General features: G+C 37.3%; 1 protein-coding gene across 2 annotated transcripts; it reads left to right on the top strand.

Moving 5' to 3' along the window:
* Positions 1 to 528: 528 nt before the first annotated feature.
* LOC106373504 (aspartic proteinase 36-like) lies at positions 529 to 7,564 on the top strand. 2 transcript variants are annotated; one of them, XM_013813670.3, is made up of 10 exons: positions 529 to 1,782; positions 1,852 to 1,981; positions 2,063 to 2,529; positions 2,602 to 2,764; positions 2,838 to 2,908; positions 3,040 to 3,130; positions 3,291 to 3,366; positions 3,443 to 3,514; positions 3,588 to 3,691; positions 7,288 to 7,564. In XM_013813670.3, the coding sequence occupies exons 1-10, from the start codon at positions 1,568 to 1,570 to the stop codon at positions 7,318 to 7,320; spliced, it is 1,422 nt and encodes a 473-aa protein (XP_013669124.3). In that variant the 5' UTR covers positions 529 to 1,567; the 3' UTR covers positions 7,321 to 7,564. The 2 variants fall into 2 exon arrangements, with proteins under 2 accessions (XP_013669124.3, XP_048616518.1); XM_048760561.1 differs by having other exon boundaries at positions 1,852 to 2,529.
* The last annotated feature ends 6,391 nt before the right edge of the window (positions 7,565 to 13,955 follow it).

The raw sequence follows: 13,955 nt of genomic DNA, 5'->3' as shown, positions 1-13,955 counted from the left end.
ATTCTATTGCGCATTAGTCTTTTAGTGAGCTTATAAAAGGTTGCAGTCGAGTGTGGACTCTTCCTGTGATTTCTAGCTAGCATTTCTCTGATGAAGTAGAGAACATAATATAATGACTGTATAGGAGATGTCAAAGAATTTCGATTTGACTGTATGTTTCAATAATTAGACTCATGCAAATATTACAACGTTATAGATTCAAATATAGTAGAGTCGTAGAACACGTAACTCAAAGAATCATGTTAGTTCTCTCTAATGTTCATGTTCAAGTATGGTGATCTCATCTGAATTAGAAATTAAATTATTCAATATAAATGTATAATATGACATAGATTTGAAAATCTGATTCTCTTTATCTAATATGATATATCAAAATTTATATAAATATATTTTCAAATTAAAAAAAAAAATATATATATATATATATATATTTTGTACAGAAAATAAAATGTTTATATAGGTAAATTATAAATTTAAATAATTGTTTTTAAGTGACCGAAAGTAGTGAACAATAAAGGGGGAATCATATTTAAAAGAAAAAACAAATTACACAGTAAGAGTAATGTGACAATCTCTATAATATTATTTGAGAAGTCAGTTTTTTACATGTGTCGCTCACATTAATTCTAATGATGTTTAATTACATTGATACACTTAATGAATCAAATATATCTAATTATCATTATTAATCATTCTATTTTATTTTCTTTTTACTTTTTATTTAAGTTTCATTTTTCTTTATATTCTTCAAACTTAATAATAAAAAACATTTATAAAATTTAAAACCGAAAATAAATTTTATATATAATGGAATTCATAAAAAGGAAAGTACACAAAATAATCTTGATTTTGAAGTAAAGAAATAACCTTTATTTTAAAAGATAAAATTAAACAGCATAATATATATTTTACAATTAATAAGTTTTTTATTTAAATCAATTTATTTCTCAAACTATTACAAAATAATGATTTAAATAACATAAACTAAGATATCTTTAATCAATAAAAAAATTATTGAAGTTTCTTTTTTAAAAAGCTTCCAAATAACATATATAATAAAGAAAACATTTATAAAATTTTAAAACGCAAAATATTATATATTTGATGTGATTTCATAGAAAAAAATTTACTATAATAATCTTAATATTAAAGTAAAGAAATACTCTTCCATTTAAAAATTTATCGGTTATGTTTTAATGCAACTTCGTAATGATCATTACTTTATTTCTTCTTATTTTATTTTTGTTATAATTTTTTTGGTTATAGTCCTATAGATGCAAATTTCCCATAAATCAATCACCGTTGAAAAGGCGTTGCTTTTGGTTGGGTTTCCCTCTCTTCTCGTTCCCATGTGTCCCTCCCTTCCTTTGGTTCATGTTTGAAATTAAGTTTCCATCACATACCAAATCTAAAAGAAAAAATACAATATCAGAAAGAAAAAGTCAATTTAATTCAATTCAAAGCAATTTCACGTTTTCTTAATTTCTTCCTTTTTTCTTTTTATAACTGAAATTTGAAATCGGAGCGAAGGAGAGATAATCTCTAGTTTACATAAACGACGAGGGTGATGAATCTGAGTGTAACTCTACGCATCTTTGCGGCGGTGTGCATGGCCGTGATCCAATTAGCTTCTGGTAATTTCGTGTTTAATGTGACGCATAAGTTCGCTGGAAAAGATAAACAGCTATCGGAGCTCAGATCTCACGACAGCTTCCGTCACGCTAGAATGCTTGCCAACCTTCATCTACCTCTCGCCGGGGATAGCCGAGCTGATTCGATCGGGTTCTCTTCTACAATCCAAAATAGCTATATCTCTAGATTATTTATTGTTTGACATGTGTATAATTTCAGATTGTACTACACGAAGATCAAGCTTGGATCACCGCCAAAGGACTACCATGTTCAAGTTGACACAGGAAGTGATATACTCTGGGTCAACTGTGCACCTTGCCCTAAATGTCCTGTCAAAACTGATCTCAATGTAATGATGCTTCTTTCAAACTCTTACTTGACCTTTCCGAAACATTTCTCTCAACTGGTGTTTATATGTTTGATGTGTAAGATACCTCTGTCCTTGTACGACTCAAAAGCTTCCTCCACATCCAAGAAAGTCGGGTGCGAAGATGATTTCTGCTCCTTCGTCTCGCAACCAGACGCTTGCGAACCCATGAAGACATGTAGTTATCATGTTGTGTATGGAGATGGGAGCGCAAGTGATGGAGAGTTCGTCAAGGATAACATTACCCTGGATCAAGTCACTGGAGACCTCCGAACTGCACCCCTTGCCCAGGAAGTCGTGTTCGGGTGTGGAAGCAATCAATCTGGACAACTTGGGAAGACTGACTCTGCAGTTGATGGCATTATGGGATTTGGACAAGCTAATACCTCTATCATTTCGCAACTCGCTGCCGCCCGGAATAAGAAGAGAATCTTTTCACATTGTCTAGACAATGTAAACGGAGGTGGAATTTTTGCTGTTGGGGAAGTCGAATCTCCACTAGTGAAATTTACTCCTTTGGTTCCCAATCAGTAAGTGAGACCCGACCACACCTTCTTGGTTGGTGGTGTTGCTTATATTAATTAAACTTTTTTTTTTTTTAGGGTACATTACAACGTCATTTTAAAGGGGATAGATGTAGATGGAGAACCTGTTGCTCTCCCACCAAGCATAGCTATTTTTGGCGGGAATGGAGGAACCATTATTGACAGTGGTACAACTTTAGCTTACTTGCCAGAGAATCTCTACACCTCGCTACTTCAGAAGGTGAAGCTCTTTTCCACTATTTTTTTTTTTTTTTTTAACTCTCTAATCACGATCCTCACATAGATGTTTTCAGATTACTGCTCGGCAACCGGTGAAACTGCACACCGTACAGGAGACTTTTGCGTGCTTCAGTTTCACGTTAAAGTAAGATGACTCATGTGTTCCTTGTTTTTTTTAGCCAAGATATATAAAAAATACAAAATAGCCAAGGAGCTTGAACGTCTTGATGTGGAGTATATTACATGTTGTAAGATATTTTTCCTTGTTACCTGCAGCACAGATAAAGCATTTCCGGTAGTCAATCTTCATTTCGAGGACAACCTCAAAATGAGTGTTTATCCGCACGACTATCTTTTCTCCCTTCGTGTAAGTCAATAGCCAACTTCTTACTTTTGAATTGTTTATACCGACAGACAACATAGGTCTTGCATAATTATTCAGAGAGAGCGTTCTTAATCTTGTCTCATCCACAAATTGAGCTCACTGTCTCACTCTCTCTCTCTCTCTCTTTTCATTTCACCAACAGAAAGATTTGTATTGCTTTGGTTGGCAATCTGGTGGACTGACGAATCAGGACGGATCTGATGGTATCCTTTTGGGAGGTTATCATTTTCAACTGCTTTTACTTTACGACAATTTTCTTGTATCTGACTCCATATGTGGTTTCTACATATGCAGATTTGGTGCTTTCAAACAAGTTGGTGGTATACGATCTGGATAATGAGGTCGTTGGATGGGCAGAACACAACTGTAAGTATCTGGAACCTGAAACTTAAACTAGATTACCATCGATTAAATAAAAAACCAAATATGTTTTTGTTAGGTTCGTCAAGCATCAAAGTGAAAGATGGATCAGGAGCTGTTTACTCAGTCGAAGCAGATAATCTCATAGCTTCTTCTTCTTCTCCTTCTTCTTCGTCTTCTTCGGTGATTAACTGAACACTTGCAACATTATTGTCCATACTAATTTCACTTTTCATTTCTTTTACTTCAATTCATAGTTTTGCTAAAACGAGATGCATTGGTTTTTCATCATCTCTTTTACTTTATAATTTACATAGACGACTACTAACTTACACATTATTTGTTCTATAACTCTCAAAGTTTTGTGTTACAAAAAAGAAAAAAAACTTTCAAAGATAAAATAATATTGTACAATGCTCGACATGAAATTGCAGCGTGGCGGAAAAATAACTCACCTTATGGAAAGGACAAAATTCAGAATCTCCAAAAAGCACTGGAAGATGTCCAATCGGATAATAATTGAACGCAAGAGGAGATTTTGGAAGTCTCTAGAAAATTGCAAGAGGCTTATAAGGATGAAGAGGAGTATTGGCACAAAAAAAGTCAGAATATGTGGTATTCATGTGGAGACCTAAATACTAAATTCTATCATGCTTTGACAAAACAAAGAAGGGTTCGAAATAGGATTGTGGGTCTTTATGATGAGACAGGTAATTGGATAACGGAAGAGAAGGGTGTAGAAAAGGTGGCGGTGGACTACTTTGAAGATTTGTTTAGTACTACTTCTCCTTCAAATTTTGACAGTTTCCTGGGGGAAATAGTTCCGTCTATTATTCCACAGATGAATCATGGGTTGCTGAGGCCAGCAACAGAGGAGGAAGTTCGTCAGACTTTGTTTATGATGCATTCGAAAAAAGCTCCAGGACCGGATGGGATGACGGCGCTTTTTTTCCAACATGCATGGCATATTATCAAAAGTGATTTGGTTGCGATGGTGAATAATTATTTGATCACAGGAGAAATGGATTCAAGGTTAAATATTACCAATATCTGTATGATCCCCAAGACGGAAAGGCCTACAAGGATGTCAGAGTTGAGGCCAATTAGTTTGTGTAATGTAGGGTACAAAATTATTTCTAAGGTTTTATGTCAGCGCTTGAAATTATGTCTCCCATGGTTAATATCGGAGACACAATCAGCATTTGTGCCAGGAAGGTTGATTTCGGATAATATTCTTATTGCTCAGGAAATGTTTCATGGACTGCGGACTAATAAGGCTTGTCAAAGTAAATATATGGCGATTAAGACGGATATGAGCAAAGCGTATGATCGGGTGGAGTGGGGTTTTATTCAAGCGTTACTCCTCAGGATGGGTTTTGATCCGCATTGGGTTAAATTAATTATGGAATGTATATCATCAGTTCAATATCATGTTTTATTGAATGGGCAGCCGCGTGGACATATAGTTCCTCAAAGAGGTTTACGGCAGGGGGATCCCTTATCCCCTTATCTATTTATCATGTGTACTGAGGCTTTGATTGCAAATATTAAGAAGGCTGAAAGGAATAATCAATTCACGGGAATGAAGGTTGCGAGAGCTTGCCCTTCGATTTCTCATCTGTTGTTCGCAGACGATAGTCTTTTTTTCTGTAAGGCACAAAAGGAAGAATGTCACGCTATCCTTAGGATTTTGAAGGAATATGAGGTGGTCTCGGGCCAACTGATTAATTTTCAGAAATCCTCGATTCAATTTGGACATAAGATTGAGGAGTCCACTAGACAGGAGTTGAGAGACATCCTAGGGATACAGAATTTAGGAGGGATGGGATCATATCTGGGTCTGCCGGAGAGTCTTAGGGGATCCAAGATACAAGTTTTTGGATTTGTTCAGGACCGTTTGAATAATAGGGTGAATGGACGTTTAAATTTTTTTCTAAAGGTGGAAAGGAAGTAATCATTAAATCAGTAGTCACGGCTTTGCCTAACCATGTGATGTCGGTTTATCGGTTACCAAAGGCAACGGTGAAGAAATTGACGAGTGCGGTATCAAAATTTTGGTGGAGCCCAGGGGGAAATACAAGGGGTATGCACTGGAAGTCATGGGACAAAGTATGTACAAATAAGGACGAAGGAGGTCTGGGTTTTAAGGACATAACAGATTTCAATACGGCTATGCTTGGAAAGCAATTGTGGAGGCTGATAGAGAAGCCTTCAACTCTTTTTGCTAGAGTTTTTAAAGGACAGTACTATACGAATGCCTCACCGCTAGAACCGATTCGTTCATACTTCCCGTCGTATGGTTGGAGGAGTATTGTATCTGCTAGATCTCTGTTTAGCAAAGGACTAATCAAAAGGGTGGGGATGGGGTCCTCTATCTCTGTATGGAGTGATCCAAGGCTCCCAACCACTCGCCCGAGACCAGCAAAAAAAAATCAACATGACACTTATCAGGACCTCACAGTGGACTCTTTGATAGATCCAATTTCACGAACTTGGAAGTCGCAAGTAATTCGGGATTTGGTGGATCCCCAGGATGCTCAAATTATTGAAAGTATTCCTTTAAGTAAGACTCAGATGGTGGATAGGAATGGATGGCACTTCACATATAATGGGAAATATTCAGTTAAATCAGGATATCAGTTAGAACGGGTCTATCCAGACAAGGCAAAACCATCAGTGTTTTATGGTCCCACAGTGGATATTCTAAAAGCGTTCTGCTGGGAGGTGAGATGCCCTCTGAAGATTAAGCACTTTTTATGGCAAATGGTATCCGGATGTATAGCTGTTAAGAAGAATTTGCAAGCAAGAGGAATGAAGGGAGATATTTGTTGTGTTAGATGTGGAGCTGAGGAGGAATCAATAAACCATGTGTTTTTTGAGTGCCTTCCTGCGCGTCAAGTTTGGGCTTTGTCAAAGATACCGTCTAACCCAACCTACTTCCCCACTAGTTCTCTATTTACGAATATGGATCATCTTTTTTGGAGGGTATTCCCGAAAATGGAAGATCATCAGTTTGCGTGGATATTATGGTATATTTGGAAAGGAAGGAATAATAAGGTTTTTAGTAATTTGGATATTGACCCAAGAGATATACTTACGCTTGCAGAAACTGAATCAACACTTTGGGCTGAGGCTCAGGTGATGAAGACTAAGCAGGTACCACAACAGATTGAGGTTTTGAATCGTCAGCCGCGGGTTGGTCGTTGGTGCTTTATAGATGGTTCCTGGAAAGATAAAGAACCTTATTCAGGTCAAGGATGGTATAGCATACTCGAGGGCTTTCAGGGATTGATGGGTGCAAGGAATTCTAGGGCATGTATTTCACCTCTTCATGCAGAGATGGAAGCACTGATATGGGCTATGGAATGTATGAGGAATTTACATCAGTTTCAGGTTACTTTTGCTACAGATTGTTCTCAATTGGTGAAAATGGTTTCGGAACCAGAGGAATGGCTGGCGTTTGAGAGTTATCTGCACGACATAAAGCTACTGAAGACACGTTTTACTAGCTCAGAGATTATTCATGTACCCCGAATGGAAAATCAAAAGGCGGATAGTCTAGCACGATGTGCCAGGAAACAATCGTCTTTCGTCGTTCACATGGATGCGGAGTTACCAGATTGGTTCGCAGAGTCTATATGAGTCTGTTTGTTGATGACAAAAAAAAATAATAATAATATTGTACTGTTTTGGTCTAACTCTTCTCTTGTAGTAAAATTATTTAATGATCATTTTTTCAGATGGTAGAAGAAACTTTAACCGTGGATATTTGTATGTAGGAAACCGGAGACACAATCATTAAAGGATTTTGAGGCAAATGCGCAAGAATTTTTGTTGTTGAAATTGAGTGATGTGGAAAACCAGAGCAAGTGGTCTAATATTATTTGATGATTTCATTGCATTTTACAAAATAATTAGAGATATAGAACTAGTAGATTTTAATAATGAGCCAACATTGTGTTTAGTGTTATAGAATAGTGGAAATACTAAAGAAATGAAATACAAATATGGAGACAGTACAAATCATAATCTAATAAGAAAAAGCCAAGATGTCGATTCTCTCTCTCTCTCTCTCTCCTCACGATCGACTCTCTCTCTCCTCACGGTCGACTCTCTCTCTCTCCTGACGGTCGACTCTCTCTCTCTCTCTAGCATTGGGCCGGTTATGAACCGAGCCGGTTATGGACATCCACAATATGATTTATAACACTCCCCCTTGGATGCCATAACAATACATGGATTGTAATACGTTTTAGATGTTGAATCATTAAAACCTTACTAGGAAAACCCAGTGGGACAAAACCATGGTGAAGGAAAAAGAGTACAACACGTATTACTCCCCATGTTCTGAACAACTCGCGGCTGGCCTCATGAACAGCCAAGATCTCCGAATGGTTTGAAGATGTGGCCGCGATCGTCTGCTTCATGGAACGCCATGATATGGCCGTTCCACCATGTGTGAAAACATAGCCTGTCTGTGATCGAGCGTTGTGTGGATCCGAAAGATAACCTGCATCAGCAAAATCAACTAAACCTTCTTTGTTTTGGTAAGTATAAAATAAACCCAAGTCTTTCGTTCCTTGCAGGTAACGAAGAACATGCTTAATCCCTTTCCAGTGCCTTTGGGTTGGACAAGAGCTTAATCTAGACAATAGATTCAATGCAAAACATATATCTGGTCGTGTGACTAGGCAGATACATCAAAGCTCTTATGGCACTGAGATATGGCACTTCGGGACCAAGGACATCTTTATCGTCCATCTTAGGACGGAACGGATCAGTGTCCAGGCCGAGGGACCTCACGACCATGGGGCTCGACAACGGGTGAGACTCGGCCATATTAAATCTCTTTAGTACCTTTTCTGTATATGTCATTTGATGCACAAGGATTCCATCTCTTATGTACTCAAGTTGTAATCTCAAACAAAACTTTGTTTTTTTTTTCAAGATCTTTCATCTCGAATTCTTTCTTAAGATATTCAACTGTTTGGGAAATCTCTCCAGAGGTTCCTAGGATATTTAAATCATCAACATACACTGCTATAATGACAAAACCCTGGCCGAATTTCTTTATAAAGATACAAGGGCTGATCGGATCATTCTTGTATCATTTTCTCTCTAGGTACTCACTTAACCTATTGTACCACATTCGGCCTGATTGTTTCAATCCATAAAGTGACTTATTCAACTTTATACAGTGTTGTTCTCGAGTACTTGATTTGTTTTTCAACTCTATACCCTCTGGTACTTTCATATAAATCTCATGATCCAGTGGCCCATATAAGTATGCAGTTACAACATCCATTAACCGCAAGTCTAATATCTCTCTTATAGCCAGACTTATAAGGAATCTAGAAGTAGTAGCATCCACCAAAGGGGAGTATGTCTCCTCATAATCGATTCTTGGTCTCTGTGAGAATCCTCGTGCAACAAGCCGTGCTTTATATCTCACGACCTTGCCGTGTTCATTTATTTTCCGCACAAAGACCCACTTATAGCCGACTGGTTTAACATCATATGGTGTCCGGACTATTGGCCCAAAGACATCACTCTTCTTTAAAGAGTTTAACTCCACGTTTATAGCTTCTTTCCATTTGATCCAATCTGATCGTTGAGTGCACTCATAAATAGACGTGGGTTCATGATCCTCATTCAAATCCATAAGTTTAAGTGCTACCTTGTATTCAAATATATCATCAATGTCGACATTCTTTCTGTTCCATTGTATCCCAGACAAGACATAGTTTATTGAGATCTCATTATTATCAGGACCTTCAGTACCTTGAATCTTGGTCCCAAGAATCAGTATTAGATACATCAGGTCCGGCCGCATCTATGCATTCATGATTGGCCGCGATAATTATTAGGGTTTTGGGATCGGCCGCTGCTAATACCCGGGATTTAGGAACGGTCGCGGTCATGTCTAGGATTTCAACAACCTTGGTTTCATTCTCTGCACCTTTCTTAGTTTTCCGAGGGTTCTTATCTTTGTAACCTATTGGTCTACCACGTTTCAAACGTTGTCTAGACTCTGTAGCAACTTCATTGTGTCCCTCTTGAACATCAATTCTGATTGGTGCATTAGCAACTGGTATATATGATTTAGTCACTCTTTTCGGGTCAGCAAAGGAATCTGGCAATTGATTAGCTAGATTTTGTAAATATATAATCTTTTGGACTTCTAAATGACATTCATGAGTCCGAGGATCTTGCCAAGATAAGGATGTTTGATTTCATGTAATATTTTTTTACCAGCTTATTGCTATCTCCCCCTAATGTTGGATGTTCGGATTCATCAAAGTGACAATCCGCATACCTGGCCTTAAATAAATCACCCGTAGTTGGCTCAAGGTATTTTATAATCGTGGGGGAATCATATCCAACATATATCTCCATCCTCCTTTGAGGTCCCATCTTTGTTCTCTGTGGTGGAGCAATTGGTACATAGACGGCACATCCAAATGTCTTAAGATGGGATATGTCTGGCTCATGACCTGTAAGCAATTGTGATGGGGAATATTTATGTTCATTAGACGGTCTGATATGAATCAGTTCGGCCGCGTGCAAGACCGCGTGTCCCCAAGCTGTGGCCGGAAGCTTAAACCTCATAAGCAATGGTCTAGCTATTAGCTGAATTCGTTTTATGAATGATTCGGCCAAGTCGTTCTGTGTATGTACATGTGCCACGGAGTGTTCCACACTTACCCCCATGGATATACAGTAATCATTAAACGCTTGGGACGTGAACTCACCAGCATTGGTCTCTATCATTCCGACCTTAGCATTGTAAAAGGCCAGTAGAGAGCGCATGTATAGACTCTAGGAATTTCTTATAGCCTTGGCCGATCTCTATGATCTGAAGGAACTCTTTGTTTCCTTCGCCCTTAGTCTCAATATGAAAGACATTCATTCGAATTTCTTTAAAGCTCAATATACTTCTCTTAGAGCTGGGTGAATACAATGCATCATATATCTCTAGATGCGTACCCTTAGGCAACAAGATGTTAGCCTGACCGTAGCCCTCTATGAGACTGGCTATACCCGGAATGATACTTTAGAGACTTTATATAAAAACTTTCATTCATTAATAAAATAAGTTCAAAGCAATCAAAACATAGAAAACATAAAGCAAAGAACACGAAAACATAAATGTCGAATTCAACTTCATTCTTTTAAACAAACTGAAATTTCATAATCCATAAGATCGTCTCGTTCATGATTGAAATCATCTTCACCATCTTGATAAGTCATATGAGCTTCAGGATTTTTCCCTTTCAAACTCTCTTGGTAGAGGTCAACGAGATGTTTGGGAGTCCTACATATCTTAACCCAATGATTATCCATACCACATCTATGGCGCACGGATTTGGTCAAGTTTTGTGGCTTGAAAGATGTACCACGGCCTCGGCCATGTCCACGGCCTCCATAGGAGCCACGGCCATATGAGTTGCCTTGGCCTCGACCAAATGAGTTTCGGTCTCGACCACCAAGTCCATGCCATTTTCCACGACCACGGTTGTGTTGGCTATCACTCTGGACATGGTTCGACTCTTTCTTAGCCTCTACGGTCGCATGTGCCTCAGGTAATGGGTTTGTTCCAGGAGGTCTCAATACACTGTTTCTCATCAACAGTTCATTGTTCTTCTCAGCGAGCAAGAGACAAGAGATCAGATTAGCATAAGTTGTGAAGCCCTTCTCACGGTACTGTTGTTGTAACAACACATTGCTTGTGTGGAAAGTGGAAAAGGTTTTCTCAAGCATATCCTTATCCGTTATATCATTATCCGTTATATCCTCACCACACAGTTTCAATTTTGAAACTATTTTAAACAGGGCCGATTTATACTCATCCACGGACTTGAAGTCCTGGATTCTGAGATTTCTCCAATCATACATAGCCTTTGGTAATAATACCGTTCTCTGGTTATCATATCTCGTTTTCAACTCTGTCCAAAGGTCTAGAGGATTCTCAATAGTCAAATACTGATCTTTGAGACTCTCAATAAGATAATGGCGTAAAATTAATATCGCACTGTATCTATCTTTCTCACTTGCATTATTGCCCTCGGTGATACATTCACCGAGTCCCTTGGATTTTAAGATGATCTTAGCAACAAGTGTCCATTGCAAGTAATTATCTCCAGAGAGACTTAGGGCAGCAAAATGCAAGTTGTTGATTTTCGACATCTGAAATCATATGTTTCATAATTTAGATTTAAAAGTGTTCAAGCGAATGCAATCAATATGCTCAAGCAATCCGGATTCTAGGTATGATGCAAATAGGTCATTCGTATATGATGCATACATGTTCAATCTTAGCATTCAGATTCTATATGCAATCAGTTCGTATTATTATGCATGCATGATGCAAACAAGCCGCACAGCTACAATCTTAGCAAATGGTTTCAATGCAATCAATACAATGGTTATTCGTTTTCAATCTTAGCAAACGGTTTTCTAAGAGTTCAATGTGTAATTTCAATCAAACAGTCGAGCAATGCAACAATTAGGGTTCATTCAAGAATGTATTAAAACTATCAATACTAGCCGGATCATTATCAAGACGAGAATGCATAAATCATTTAACCTAGCAAACGATTTCTATTTCAATTCAAGCATTCGGTTTTAATCAATCAAACAAGATAGTATTCGATTTTAATTTCAAGACATTAGGGTTTCGATCAAACAATCAATACGACTTCAATTTAAAAATCATTCAATCGGTTTTATCAATTCAAACAATCAAATTCAAGAATGAGATTATCAATCCTAGCAATCGATTTCTATGTGATCAAATTCAATACGGTTTTAATTAATCAAGGCTAGCATACTATATCCAAACATACAATCATTCAAACAATCAATTCCGATTCAAAGCATTAGATTAGGGTTTCGATTTTAATTAATTCAATCAATCAATTTGATTTCGAATTAGGGTTTATAAAATCTAATGTGTTTTAGTATTAGGGTTTTAAATAAAATTGATTTCATGCATTCATGCAATAAGCATGTATGCGGCTAGGATCATGGATGTTAAGATTTTGATTTTGATCTTAGATCATTGGAGTTTTGAGATTCAAAACCATTAAGGTTTCGATTTTAATTGATCAAACAATCAATCTGGATGAGCTTCGATTTACTCATTGGGGTTTTGATTTCAACATTATATCATACTATTAGGGTTTGTAGTTTTTATGGTTTCGATTCTTATCAAACAATCAAATTCGATTATGGATTCTCTTTAAGGTTTTGAATTACCTTAACCTCAAGTAGGGTTGAATGGACCACCAAAGAGATGAACCGCGAGCTAGAACTGATCGGAACGCGAGCTGATGTTGTCGCGACCTGTCTGAGATCGTCTTGTTTGCGAGCTGAGGTTGAACAAGCCGAGATCGTCTGAGCTAGGATCAGGAACGCCTTGAGTTGAAGCTGATCGGGAACATATTGCAAACAAAGATCGGGATGTAAGGTTTCGCGATCGGGATTAGGATGGTTTGTCGGTAAGGATGTTCGCCGATTAGGGTTAGGGTTTTAGGCAGTTTGTTTTAGCTTAGGGATTTAGATTCTATCGTGCTGATAACGTGTTGTGAAACTAGAGAATAGAATCTATGTTTCTGTATTATTCATAAACATAAGGAGCCCTTTATATATAGGGAATTACACCGTCATAGAATAATGGAAAGACTAAAGAAAGGAAATCCAAATATGGAAAGAGTACAAATCATAATCTAATAAGGAAAATGCAAGATACCGATTCTCTCTCTCTCTCTCTCCTCGCGGTCAACTCTCTCTCTCTCTCTAGCATTGGGCCGGTTATGGACATCCACAATATGATTTATAGCATTTAGAGAAGTTCTTCTCCTTTTCATATATCATTATCTTGTTCTTTTTTAATTCGAAACTATTTTTAGGATTCTCCTTTTACTTCTAACTTCTAAGGAATCGGCATTTATTAGCATTTACTTTGGTGAATCTATACTATTAAAAAGGAAGTAGTCTTAAAAAATTTACTTATTCAAGGTTGTTGGACCCTTTCATTAGACTTAATTTGCCTCAAAATTTATATTAGATATATATCTTTTATATTTTAAATGTTATAAAAAACATAAATATATACCAATTTAGAATTGACAATTTTTGGTAGCATTTGAAACAAAATGTTTGGAGTTAATGAAGATGGCGATTACATCAGACTTAGTTCCGTAGATGTAGAGATTCAATGTCTTTACAGTCCCACACATCCCGAGAGACGTAAACACAATGGCAGACAAACTTGCGAAGAGTGCACGAATTTTGCATACATTAATAGTTTATAGAGATATGAAACTTCTAGTTTGGAAAATAGTCTTAAATAGTTTGTTTCCTTTGTTGTCAAAAAAAATCTAATATTTTAATGCCTAAACACTGGAACCCGACTCGAACCGAAAAAATACATGTAACACACTTG

Source organism: Brassica napus, chromosome C6 (assembly GCF_020379485.1).
Source record: "Brassica napus cultivar Da-Ae chromosome C6, Da-Ae, whole genome shotgun sequence".
Lineage (NCBI taxonomy): Eukaryota > Viridiplantae > Streptophyta > Magnoliopsida > Brassicales > Brassicaceae > Brassica > Brassica napus.
This window is presented reverse-complemented; position numbering and strand designations above follow the sequence as displayed.

Excerpts from the sequence above, each read along its gene's own strand:
- LOC106373504 (XM_048760561.1), top strand. The coding sequence starts at position 1,568 with ATGAATCTGAGTGTAACTCTACGCATCTTTGCGGCGGTGTGCATGGCC. Across the intron at positions 1,783-1,851 it reads AGCCGAGCTGATTCGATCGG|ATTGTACTACACGAAGATCA; the intron begins GTTCTCTTCTAC and ends GTATAATTTCAG. Across the intron at positions 3,515-3,587 it reads TGGATGGGCAGAACACAACT|GTTCGTCAAGCATCAAAGTG; the intron begins GTAAGTATCTGG and ends TGTTTTTGTTAG.